The 11,853-nt window shown below is 37.2% G+C and overlaps 1 protein-coding gene across 3 annotated transcripts; it reads left to right on the forward strand.

The window, feature by feature from the left end:
* The first annotated feature begins 256 nt into the window (after window positions 1–256).
* On the forward strand, window positions 257–7,723 carry LOC133778141 (E3 ubiquitin ligase PQT3-like). Of its 3 annotated transcripts, none has more exons than XM_062217971.1 (15): window positions 257–1,261; window positions 1,836–1,932; window positions 2,195–2,276; window positions 2,396–2,562; window positions 2,698–2,777; window positions 2,891–2,956; window positions 3,070–3,226; window positions 3,336–3,484; window positions 3,621–3,785; window positions 3,875–4,174; window positions 4,368–4,409; window positions 4,530–4,818; window positions 5,022–5,147; window positions 5,542–5,653; window positions 6,651–7,723. In XM_062217971.1, the coding sequence occupies exons 1-15, from the start codon at window positions 1,096–1,098 to the stop codon at window positions 7,389–7,391; spliced, it is 2,739 nt and encodes a 912-aa protein (XP_062073955.1). In that variant the 5' UTR covers window positions 257–1,095; the 3' UTR covers window positions 7,392–7,723. The 3 variants fall into 3 exon arrangements, with proteins under 3 accessions (XP_062073955.1, XP_062073954.1, XP_062073956.1); XM_062217970.1 differs by having other exon boundaries at window positions 258–1,261; window positions 6,645–7,723; XM_062217972.1 differs by having other exon boundaries at window positions 258–1,261; window positions 2,900–2,956; window positions 6,645–7,723.
* Window positions 7,724–11,853: the final 4,130 nt, after the last annotated feature.

The raw sequence follows: 11,853 nt of genomic DNA on the forward strand, positions 1-11,853 counted from the left end.
CCCAAAACATATAATTAAATATAATGAGGACTAAATTTAAAAATATCATAGTTGAGTATTACTTACACAGTGTATAATTTAAGTATGCAAATTAATATTACATCTGTCGTTACTCAAATAAATATAATAGAGGGCAATTTCTAATGACAAAAAAATAAAAGGGGTGAAAATGAAAAGTTTGTAATGTTAACTGAAGCGCCTGTTCCGTTATACGGTCGATTCATTCGGCTCACGCGATATATAATAATAATTATAGGCACTAGCCTTTCATTCCTAATCCGTATTATTCATCAGAAAAAGAAATCCATTGCTTCGCAATTCTCTCTCCACCAGTGGCTTCAAACCCTAACCCTAGCTCGATTCCTTGATCTCATTCAACGTCTGCAATCGTCTCCGGGCTTCAAATTCGTGGAAGGATTCTAATCGAAAGCTTTCTCTGCCAAAAATTTCGACTTCTCCTTTGGTTGAACTCGAGGCTCTTCGGGTTCGAAGGTTTTATTGGAGATATTCGAAGAAGAATCGAAGTACTCCACGCGAAGTTTTCAGATATCTGCCAACTGCGTTGTTTGCTCCTTGGATCGATTGTTGGAGCCGAGGCCTTCTGATCGTGTAGATTTTGTTTTCCAGAAGTTTTCGAAGTTTGCCCTACTTTGTTAGTGTTACAAGAGGGATTTTCTGTCTCTCTCTCTCTCTCCATGAAACCGGTGGTTTTTTGCTCGGATTGGTGATGATCGGCGGTGGATGATCTCCTTGACGAACTGATTCTCTAGTATTGAATGCTCGTCGAAATCCCATTACTTATTCCAGATTCATGTGTAATTGAATCGGAGAAAATTCTTTGTAGGGTTCGTCTTCGAAGACCTTGTGAAGAGCTCTGCGCAGCGGGGGTTCGATATGTTTGATCCTTATTGAGTAATTGAAAAAATAGAAAAGAAAAAAGAGTTTGAATTTTTTGTACCTTTCAATTGATTTCAATACAAGGCCCTTATATTTTTTTTCAGAGGCCTTTTGATTGATATATGCTTCAGGGCTTTTGATTGTTCCTATTTTGGTATAATATTTCTCTTAGAAAATTTTAAAGAATTTATTTTTACCATGGCGGTCTATTATAAATTTAAGAGTGCAAAAGATTATGATTCAATTGCTATGGACGGTCCCTTCATCTCAGTTGGTACCTTGAAAGAAAAAATATTTGAAACCAAGCATTTGGGAAGGGGTACTGATTTCGATCTTGTGGTCACCAACGCCCAGACCAATGAAGGTTGGTTTCGATTTTGATATCACTTTATTCTCATTTAAAATATGTCAACTCTATACAAAAATACTGGTCGTACTCGTAGGTGGTTAGGCAAATATGTCCTAAGCATAATGTTAATGAATTGGGGTTTTTTAATTGTTTTTCTTTTAATTATATGAGCTGTTGTAGTTGTATGGGAATTGTAGGTGGAGATGGGTACCGATAACTCAATTTTATTCAAATTGTCATATTCTTCTTCACTGTTTTTACCATATGCCTAACTTATACAATGAATGATATAAATATATATATGTATATATATATATATAAGTGGAAAAATAATATTAATTAATGATACGAACTCTTGCTCAACCAAACTTTGCTAAATTGCTGCAATTTAAGAGGGGATTACATGGTGACCACGATTTTGAAATGCTGTGGGGTGATGATTTGTCTGTGTTCTACTTCCAAGGAAGAAGAGGGCGTTGTTCTGTTTTGATTTTGGAGGGAGGGGATGGGGGCATTATTCTTGTTGTTCTTTTCTTCTAATAAATGTTATTGTGTTATTATCGACTGTGTTCTCTGTTTGGAATTTCAGAATATCTTGATGAAGGGATGTTGATACCAAAAAATACCTCAGTTTTAATTCGTCGAGTTCCAGGCCGGCCTCGTATGCCCATTGTTACTGATCCAAAGTATAATCTCAAAACCTCTAAGCTGTTGGTTACTGATTGATTTCTTAGAGTTTGGTTGTTATTGTACAGCCAAGCAACTAGCATAGTATTAGCAGCATTGATGTCATGTATCTCAATATCCCAATTATGTGTGGTCATATAGTGGTTTTCTAGAATATAGTTATGGGCTCTTCTTTGTTGGCATAATAGTCATTGCTACTTCGTGATTTTTGTTGTGGTACACATATAATCCTTGTGATGTTGGATATGTTTTTTGCTGCAGTCCAAAGGTGGAAGATAGGATGGAAGAACTTGAACCTGAAAAGACTAGCTTTCCAGTAGCTGATTCATCTGTCATGAAATATGTAATCTTTAGTCTTACTCATATTAAATATGTGAATCAATATCAGATCCTTGTACTATGATTTTCCATTGGTAGTGTTTTTAATTTTTGATCTTTTAATGTTCTAATTTTATTTTATAGCCTGATGATTCGGAATGGGATGATCTTGGGGGTGATTTATATGAGATTCCTGAAGTTGTGCCAGTTCAATCCAGTCATGTACTTCCAGAAGCTACTCCTACCAACAAAGCTGACGAGGAGAGCAAGCTTAAGGCTTTAATTGATACCCCTGCCTTGGATTGGCAACGGTGAATTTCTGTTTATTAGCTTTCTTGATTGCATTACTAATCTTACGAAATCATGATCTTATGTATTGAAACCCTTTTCTAGACTGAATTATTTCCTCAGTTTTTGTTAATTTTTCATTCTATTCTGAGATGCAGACAAGGTCCTGAAGGATTTGGTGCTGGTAGAGGTTTTGGCAGGGGTATGGGGGGAAGAATGATGGGTGGCCGTGGTTTTGGTGATTTTCTTTTTCTAATGTTTATCTTATTTTTACTTAACAGCCTAGTGGTCAGTTAATGTTCTTTCTGTCCCTCGCATTATGAGGCTGATATTTTTTCCCATTGATTTGAGGTCGAGCAGGAATGGAGAGGAAAACACCTCCACAGGGCTATATATGTCACAGGTGCAAGGTGCCTGGTATGTCACATTCCTTGATGTTGAATAAGTAGTATTTTTTTATCCTATGTTTATTTTGTGGCAAAAGTTTATTTTGTGGCAAAATGTGTTTAAATGTTAAAATTTGTATCCAGGGCATTTTATTCAACACTGCCCTACTAATGGAGATCCAAATTTTGACATTAAAAGAGTGAAGCCACCCACTGGCATTCCTAAGTCCATGCTGATGGCGACCCCAGATGGCTCATATGCATTACCAAGTGGTGCAGTAGCTGTGTTGAGACCAAACGAGTAAGTTGCTTAGTAAAAAATCAGAATCCTTATTGATTATCTGTCTTTAGTCCTTGAGATTAACTACTAAGAGTTGTTAAAGCTGTATTTTTTTTTCTTTTTCTTTCAGAGCTGCTTTTGAGAAAGAGATTGAAGGGTTTCCATCTACACGATCTGTTGGAGATCTACCCCCTGAGCTACATTGTCCATTGTGCAAGGAAGTAATGAAAGATGCAGTTTTGACAAGCAAGTGCTGCTTTAAGAGCTTCTGTGATAAATGTAAGTTATTATCAAAATTCCATTGAAGATGTCCTTAGATTATCACTAAACATCATCAATCATCTAATAATACAGGCAAATGTACTATCAGACAGACACCCTAATGTTTTTAAACTCACATTAAACTTTTATTCAGGTGTCAGGGACTATATTATCTCAAAGTCAATGTGTGTCTGTGGGGCTACAAATATACTTGCAGATGATCTTTTGCCTAATAAGACACTCAGGGATACAATCAACCGTATCTTGGAATCTGGTAATAGTAGTGCTGATAATGCTGGGAGTACATTTCAAGTGCAAGGTTTGTGTTCAAGTGATTTGGAATTTATCTTGATTAGAATGCAATGTGGTTTTTACAACTAATGTTGATTGGATTCATATCTTCTCAAGACATGGAGTCTGCTCGCTGCCCACAGCCCAAAATTCCATCACCTTCAATGTCAGCTGCATCTAAGGGAGAACATAAACCATCACCTGCCAAGGAAGAAACTTCAAGGGTAATGTACATTGCAGATGAGCCGAAGCCTATAATAGCTACACATCAAGCAGTAGAGAAGGTGAAGACTGCGAGAATAGCTGATGTATCTGAAGCCACTCATGAATCAGTGAGTATCAAGGAACCAGCGTCGCAGTGCAGTGCTCCACTTGTTGAGGAAGAAGTTCAACAGAAGCTAATTTCTGTTGAGGCAGGTAATGTACAATTCATACCGCTCTTATTCACTGGGAATTATAATTTTATAATTTTTTATCATTATAAATTGACATCTATCTAAGATCACCAATTAAAAAGAAGGGAATTAAGGGAAGTGATTATGCTACAGAAGATATAAATATCTGTCATTTTAACTATCTAGCTGACATTTATAATGTCTTTTTATCACAGGAAAGAAAAAGAAAAAGAAGAAAATCCGCATGCCTGCTAATGGTGCGTATGTCATGTTTCTTCAATTTTGTAGTCTCGCTTTTAGTATTTTATACATCTATATTGCTATAATCATTTTCATTTACATGCTTTAGTTTATTTAACACAGTAATTTACTTGCAGATTTGCAGTGGAAAGCCTCTCAAGATTTCGCAGTTGATAATTATATGATGCCTATGGGGCCTTCTACTTATAATCCTTCTTTTAATCCCTCATATAATCCTTCTACTTATAATCCATACTGGGCTGGGATGCAACCTGGTATGGATGGATATATGGCCCCATTTCCTGGACAGATGCCTTATATGGGTTATAGCATGGGACCCTTAGACATGCCATTTGGTCCAGGTTTTGTTCCACAAGATCCGTATGGTGGTCAAGGTTGTATGTACCCTGTTGTTCCTCCTCAGAGGTATGTATGAGTTGTAGACATTGTGTTTTTTTAAAAGTATATATATACGGGTGTTATTTTGTTAGATGGCAATATTTTTTATTTAATAATTTTTCTTTATATAGGTTGTGATTTGAGTTGTTTTCCCAATGCAAGTCATTGTGTATCAAATGTAACATATGAATCAAATGGCCACTGATATTGTCATCTTTCAACGTCTACAGGGATCTTGCAGAATTTGGAATGGGTAGGAATCTAGCACCACCCCACCCTCTCATGAGTAGAGAAGAATTTGAAGCACGGAAGGCTGACTTGAGGAGGAAACGTGAGATTGAGAGACGGGGTGATAGGTAAATTTTAACTTCTGTTTTTCCTTTTGATTTGTCATTCTATTAGACTAATTCATGAAATGTTGTGTTATCTGTCCCTTGAATAATGTTATAAATGCATGGTAGAGGTTGGGGTAGTTTCAGTAGAGTTTACCATTAGCTAGTATATCTGAAAGGATTTAGTCGTCTTTATGTTCTGATTTTATTCATTTTTCTTATATGAATTGAATTTTGCTTACCTCTAGTATTAACTCGCAGTAGTTTGTACTTTGTAGGTTGCTATGTGCACCATTGCACAAGTTTTAAGCTCTTACTACACTTTATTTGACATGGGTTATTTATGTTTGATTATTGCTGGAATGCATATCTTGAACATTTGTCATGTGCATTAAATAGTTGATTATTTGTCTTGCAGCAGCAGAGATTTTTCCAAAGAGCAGGATTTTGGTAGAGAAGTGAACAGCCGCGGCGGCAACAGTGGTGGTGGCGGCGGCGGTGGTAGTGGACCGATGATGAAACCCAAATCTGTATGTATCTTTTTTTGTCCTAATTTTTCTTTCATTTGTGTACAGCAGCAGGTACCTTTATGGTTCTTATCAAGTTTTACACAAGAAAGCACTAAGTTGCTAAAGAACACCAATTTGGCAAGAAATACCTCTCTTTTCTCGACGAAAAAAAGAAGATATTTCGTTTTTTCAGCAGTTAGAAATTTAGAATTAAATATAGTAGGGACGTTTGTCTTTTGGTTATTATTTAAACTACCAATTTATTTTAATTATATATTTTATAATGGTTCAAATCATGCCTGAGGTATATACTAAACCGTAGGATAGTAGGACACTACTGTAAATAAGCTGATCTGGATGTTAAAAACTCTACAGGAAATATTAGTGAATAGAATTGGGCCGTTTTAATACGAACTGCATAAATAGCTTAAAAAAAAGTCAATAAATGTTGATTTACCGTTTGGCGCTTTGCCCCAATATCCAGTTGTCCAACTTATCTTGCCTAATGGCCCTAATATATATTTTAAAATGAAATTTCTTATTTTTTAAAAAAAAAAAATGCTTTTGTAGATTTTTCAAGTACGTTTTTTTTTTGCCACTTGTTGGATAAGATTGGGTTGGGTGCGAGTGCCAGACAAACTTTTGGACTAAAAACAAATGTTAATCTGTGAAGCAATGCTCGCTAAATCAAAATAATTAAAATAAAAATTTACTGACTAGCTTTCAAAGTAAAATAAATAAATAAACCTTAACTCATTTTCTTTCAACAAACCAAAAAAGAAAAAAAAAAAAAGACTTTGAGACACAATGTTTGCTTGGGCAGATTAAGTTTGTTTATTGTTTTGGTCCCACCTATTTAATCACTAGTGTAGTAGTGTGTGTACATTAATTGATATATATATATCTATATATTTATGTTTAATAAATTTAAGACTAAATACTAGAGAAATAATTTCATTAAAAAGGACTTTAAATAAACAGTCAATTAAATTATAAATTGTGATTTGGGTAGGTGCAGAGACCAGTGGACAGATCACCTCCCCCAGACTATAACTACCGCCACCGTTCCGAGAGATCTTCCATCGACAGACCTCCCAGAGATGTCGAACCTCCACGCCCACCCAAGAGAAAGTCTGACCAACACCACGACCGTGACCGTGACCGTGACCGGGAACGAGATCGGGACCTCGACCATGACCGTGAACGTGACCGGGACTACGACTATCCCGAACGGGAAAGGGACCACTATCAACGCCGGCGTTCAGGGTCATCGGGCAGGCCGACTTCTGAAGCCTCAACCAAACCCCCGGCATCGTCGGCTTCTGCCTCGGCAGCTGCTTTAGAGGCAGCGGCGGCGTTAGACCGCAAGAACAAGGCGAGCGTTTTCTCTCGCATAAGCTTTCCGGAGGGAGAAGTCTCAAAGAAGCGTAAGCTTTCTTCTTCTCCGGCGAATGAGACGTGCGGTGCTGCCACTGCTGCTGCTTCTTCGACTCACCACAAAACGGCGTCGTCTAACGGGTACTACGACGATCACCACAAGTCTTCGTCTTCGTCGCTGAAGGCAGCAGCGGCAGTGATCAGTGGTGGAGGAAGGAAATCAGCTGCTTCTATGGATTACGAGTCTAGTGATGACGATCGGCACTTCAAGAGGAAGCCGTCGAGGTACGAGCCTTCTCCACCTCCCCCCTCGGCCGATTTGGAGGAGCCAAAGCACCCTTCTAGAGGTTCCAGGGATCGAGAGCGAAGCAAGCACAGATAGATAGATAGATAGAGGAAGAAGAAAGAGTAGTGGATGTAAAGACTGAACCAACCAAAGCATTGGCGACGGCAGGCAGCCATGGCTCTTCTCGCACTGCTTCAATGAGAGAAAGAGAGAGTGTGCGACCACTGGCCAGCGACCATTAAATGTTGAAAGAAACCCCACAATTCGAATTCGAATTCGAATTCGAAATGAAAATGATGGGATTGTTGTGTTGGGAGAGAGAACGTGGAATACCATTTGTTGTGTATCATTTCCTCTTTATTTTTTCCCTTAAAAGAAACAATTATAATGATATTTAACAATAAAGTTTGTGACCTTTTTCTCTTTAATGATTCAAGTTTATCTAAATCTTGCTTTATGTTTATTTTTATTTTTATTTTTTTCCCATTAATGTGAAACGCTTATAGAGTTGGTCAAATTAACCACTATTAAATTCTAGAATATAATATTGTGAAAAAAGATTTTGTAGAATCAGAGTGTAGGCCACTCCAAGGCTCTAACTCTATTGATTGTAATTTCTACACTGATATTTAAATATCAAACTAAAAAATATATCTTTATATTCCTTAGAATAATTATACTTAAATTTTAATTAAAATTAATTTTGATAAAATATATATTATTAGGTTAATAAAACATTAAATTAACAATTTTCTTATTTGTAAAATTAAATTATTAAAATTTTTATTTTATTAAAAGATTTATATATAAAAAAAACTACATTATGGTCACGTTTGGAAGGTAAGATTAAATTTGATAGGATTTGATTATTTTTATCGTGTATTTTTGTTATAAATTTAGAGAGAATATTGCCAAAATTAATCCAACAATCTAAATAATTCCCTTATTTTAAGATAATTTAATCTTATTAAAAAACATGAGAAAATTTCACCCTATCCAATTTCTATCTTCATGTATTTTCATGATGAGAAAACGAATTATCATTTTAAATCTATTTCCCTTCTAATTTTTTTATTGGCAAATGATTAACTCAATTATTTTTTTTATATTTTTTAATCCAAACGTGACTTGTATGTATTACGTTATATTACACATAAAGTATAAAGCTCCATTGACTTTGAAGTAATAGATAGTGCAATACATGTACTATATTTAATATTTAAAACTTGGTTGGAGAAGCTCTTAAGACAATTTTTTTCCCCCAAGTGTCACCTTATTTTGCTCCTTAAAATTCAAAGGAATAGTGTTTACCTAAAGTATCTAGACTTTTCTAAAAATTATACATAGAAAAGTTATGGAGTGATTGTAATGTCTCAAATTTCCTAATAAGGTTTAGGACCTTAATTAGGAGGCCGGGAGAGCCATAATTGATTTATTATGATATTTAATGATTATATGCATGTTTATGTGAATTATATTATTATATGATGGTGAATGCATGCATATGGGCTCATATTTTAATTGCAAGGGCATTTTGGTAATTTGGCCGCTGGGGGCGTGATTGTGTAATTTTATGCATATGGGTGAATTATAATTTTACCACATTATATGTGGATTGGTTCGAGCCATTCGACATGAAACGATCATGGGAATGCAAGTTTTCGGTCTAGTCATAACGGGATTTAGTTCGGGGCTCAGGGTGAGTCTCGGGGTCATTTTGATGATTAGAGCATTACTGGGAATTAGAGGGTAATGGGATGTGATTTATTGGCATTTGAGAATGTTGAGAATAGCGGGAATTGGAGAGCGTTAATTATAATTAACGGTATAGGTTGGAAATGACGAATTTACCCTTGGGAGTGTTTAGAAGCTTTTAGATTGGCCTAGGGGCATTATGGTCTTTTGACCTTAAGGATTTATAACAGCTTTGGGGTTTGGAAGGCTGTAGAAACAGAGCCAAAACAGAGACAACAACCTCCTCTCTCTCCTCACCCGTACACCATTTCTCTTCTTTCTCCTTTTGGAATTTTGAAGCCAATTTGAAGGAACAAGCTAGGAAAATCAAGGTTTGGGCTTAGGGACTTGATTCAGCCATTGAAGGGGTTTGAAAACCGAGCTTGAGGTAAGGAATTAAGTCTGAGTTTTGAGCTATACCATGTTTCTTTCTATTAAGTTTCAGCTTGTGATTTTGATGTGTTAGTTAGGAATTAATGGAAGTTTAATTGATGTTTAACTTGGGTTTTGATGTGGGTGAGTTATGGGTGATGTTTGGAGGTTTAAATGAGTGTTTGGAAGATGTTTTGAGTTGGTTTGAAGGGCTGGTTTGAGAGGGAAAACGCAGGGGAGTTTGCTGGTGCGTTGCTGGTTTTTGGGCTGATCAGGGTAATGTGCCGCGGCCTGTGATGGATTTAAAGGTGAAAATGGATCTGTCAGGAGGGTGAGCCGCGGCATGGCTCTGGTGAGCCGCGGCCCATCAAGGCAGATTTGGCCAAAAATGGGTTTTTGGCCTAGGGATGCTAGCTTAAGGCCTCGGGGTTGATCCTAGTACCTGGTTAAGTGGGGATTGATGTCCCAGAGGCTAGATATTGGTTTGGGAACCTATGTTGGTCATTTTTTTATTAATGGTATCCTATATGTTTGGTTATGAGTAGGTGACCGCTAAAGGACTAAAAGCTGATCGTTCTCAAATGTCGTTTCTTTTATTAATTCTCGCTCGAACCCAAGGTAAGAAAACTGCACCCTGTGTATTTGTGACATGCATGGCTATTATGGATGCATGTTGGTTGATTATTGAGCATGACATGCATGGCTATTATGATGCATGTTGGTTGGTTATTGAATATGACATGCATGGCTATTCTTGATGCATGTTGGATGTTTAAATGTAAACATTGATAGCATAATGAATGCTTGGCGATCTTGCCCATTTGCATATGATTATTATTGAGGCATGCTGGATGATTAAGCGTGATGCATGTGATGCACGAGAAACATGTGATTAGGGCATGCCATGAATGATGAATATGAGATTGGCCAGAGCTTGAGTCTTTGAGTTTGTGCATGATCACGATTATGCTAGCAACTGTTTAGTAAGCATGCTGAATGCCCTATTCTTGGATAACTGACATATGATACATATTGATAGCATTGCTTACTTGTGCATGGTACTGACTAATTAGTCAGATTTGGCAAAGGGGCTAGTATCAACTGTGAAGCTGTGACTCACTAGTCAGGTTCGGCAGTGGTACTGGGCACTGGTCACGTTGCACTGACTCGTCAGTCAGAATTGGCAAAGGTGTTAGTATCAGCTGTGAAGCTGTGACTTATTAGTCAAGTTCGGCAGTGATACTGGACACTGGTCACATAGCGCTGACTTATTAGTCAGAACGGTCTTAGCGTGGTTCACGCAAGCCAACGGAGATTAGATCTAATCGACCATCAGCATTGAATGACTCAAGGAGCATTAATGCCAGACCGATCCCGAGGGTCGATGAATGAAATAAGTGCTTGGAGGCTAGTGGCTTACCTAGCAGCCACTCTCTCTCTTGAATCATGTGATGTTCACTCATTGGTTTGAAAGTTTTACGCTCAGTGTGATTATAATGATAATCATTTGATAATGTTTATGTATAGTGTTATGTTTTTCTTGCTGGGCTTCGGCTCACGGGTGCTATGTGGTGCAGGTAAAGGCAAGAGGAAGCTAGACCATCCTTGAGTTGGAGAGCTTATGTGACGACGTGTACATATGCAGCTGCTCGTCCTCCACGGCCGAGGTTTAAAGTGGAACTAGGGTTGAACCCTGTTTTGCCGCTTAGAACGGCCTGTTGTAAATATTTTCTGTAATAAACTCTGAAATTTATATTTTTGGGATCCCAATGTATATATTAAACGTTCTAGTGAAACGTTACATCCTAACCAAAGTTTTTAATCCCTAAACCGCTAATCATACTTAGTTCACGATTTTGCCCAAATGACTCGATTAGCGAGTTTAGCACTGTTTACAAGGCACACCGTAACGGTCCCAGGAGTTGGGGCGTTACAGTGATCTAACATTGTCTAGAGAAAGTTAGAGTTGGATGGACTCAACTTAAGCGTAAAAGACTCTAGAAAGTTATAAAATACATTACAATGTTCTTGAAGATGCTGGAAGATTCTAGGATGTTCTAGAACATGCTAGATGGTGCGAGAAGAATGTAGAGGACTCTAGAATACTCTAGAGCATCTTAGAACTATCAAGATGGAACTAGACAACTCTAAAAACTCTAGAAGTTGACTAGACTTGGTTAGAATGTATTAGACCTTTGTAAATAATATAGAATGTACTTGTAATATTCCATGTACATTCTGGAAACTTTATAGGATCTAGACAAGTGGCAAGATCCTAGCCACTCGTGATCACGGTGGTTAACTATAAATAGCCCCTTGGGGTTCATTTGTAGCCAACTTGAGCAACTTGTATAAAGCATCTTAAGTGTTATATAAAACCTTATTTCATACTCTCCTTGTATTCCCTAATTATCTCCTAAAGTTCTTCATAACTAAGTCTCTATTTACTCTA

The sequence above is a fragment of the Humulus lupulus genome, chromosome 5, assembly GCF_963169125.1.
Source record: "Humulus lupulus chromosome 5, drHumLupu1.1, whole genome shotgun sequence".
NCBI lineage: Eukaryota > Viridiplantae > Streptophyta > Magnoliopsida > Rosales > Cannabaceae > Humulus > Humulus lupulus.

Coding starts and splice junctions, on each gene's coding strand:
- LOC133778141 (XM_062217970.1), top strand. CDS start 1,096: ATGGCGGTCTATTATAAATTTAAGAGTGCAAAAGATTATGATTCAATT. Junction 3,485..3,620: donor TAAGAGCTTCTGTGATAAAT/GTAAGTTATTAT, acceptor ACTTTTATTCAG/GTGTCAGGGACTATATTATC. Junction 5,148..5,541: donor ATTGAGAGACGGGGTGATAG/GTAAATTTTAAC, acceptor TTTGTCTTGCAG/CAGCAGAGATTTTTCCAAAG.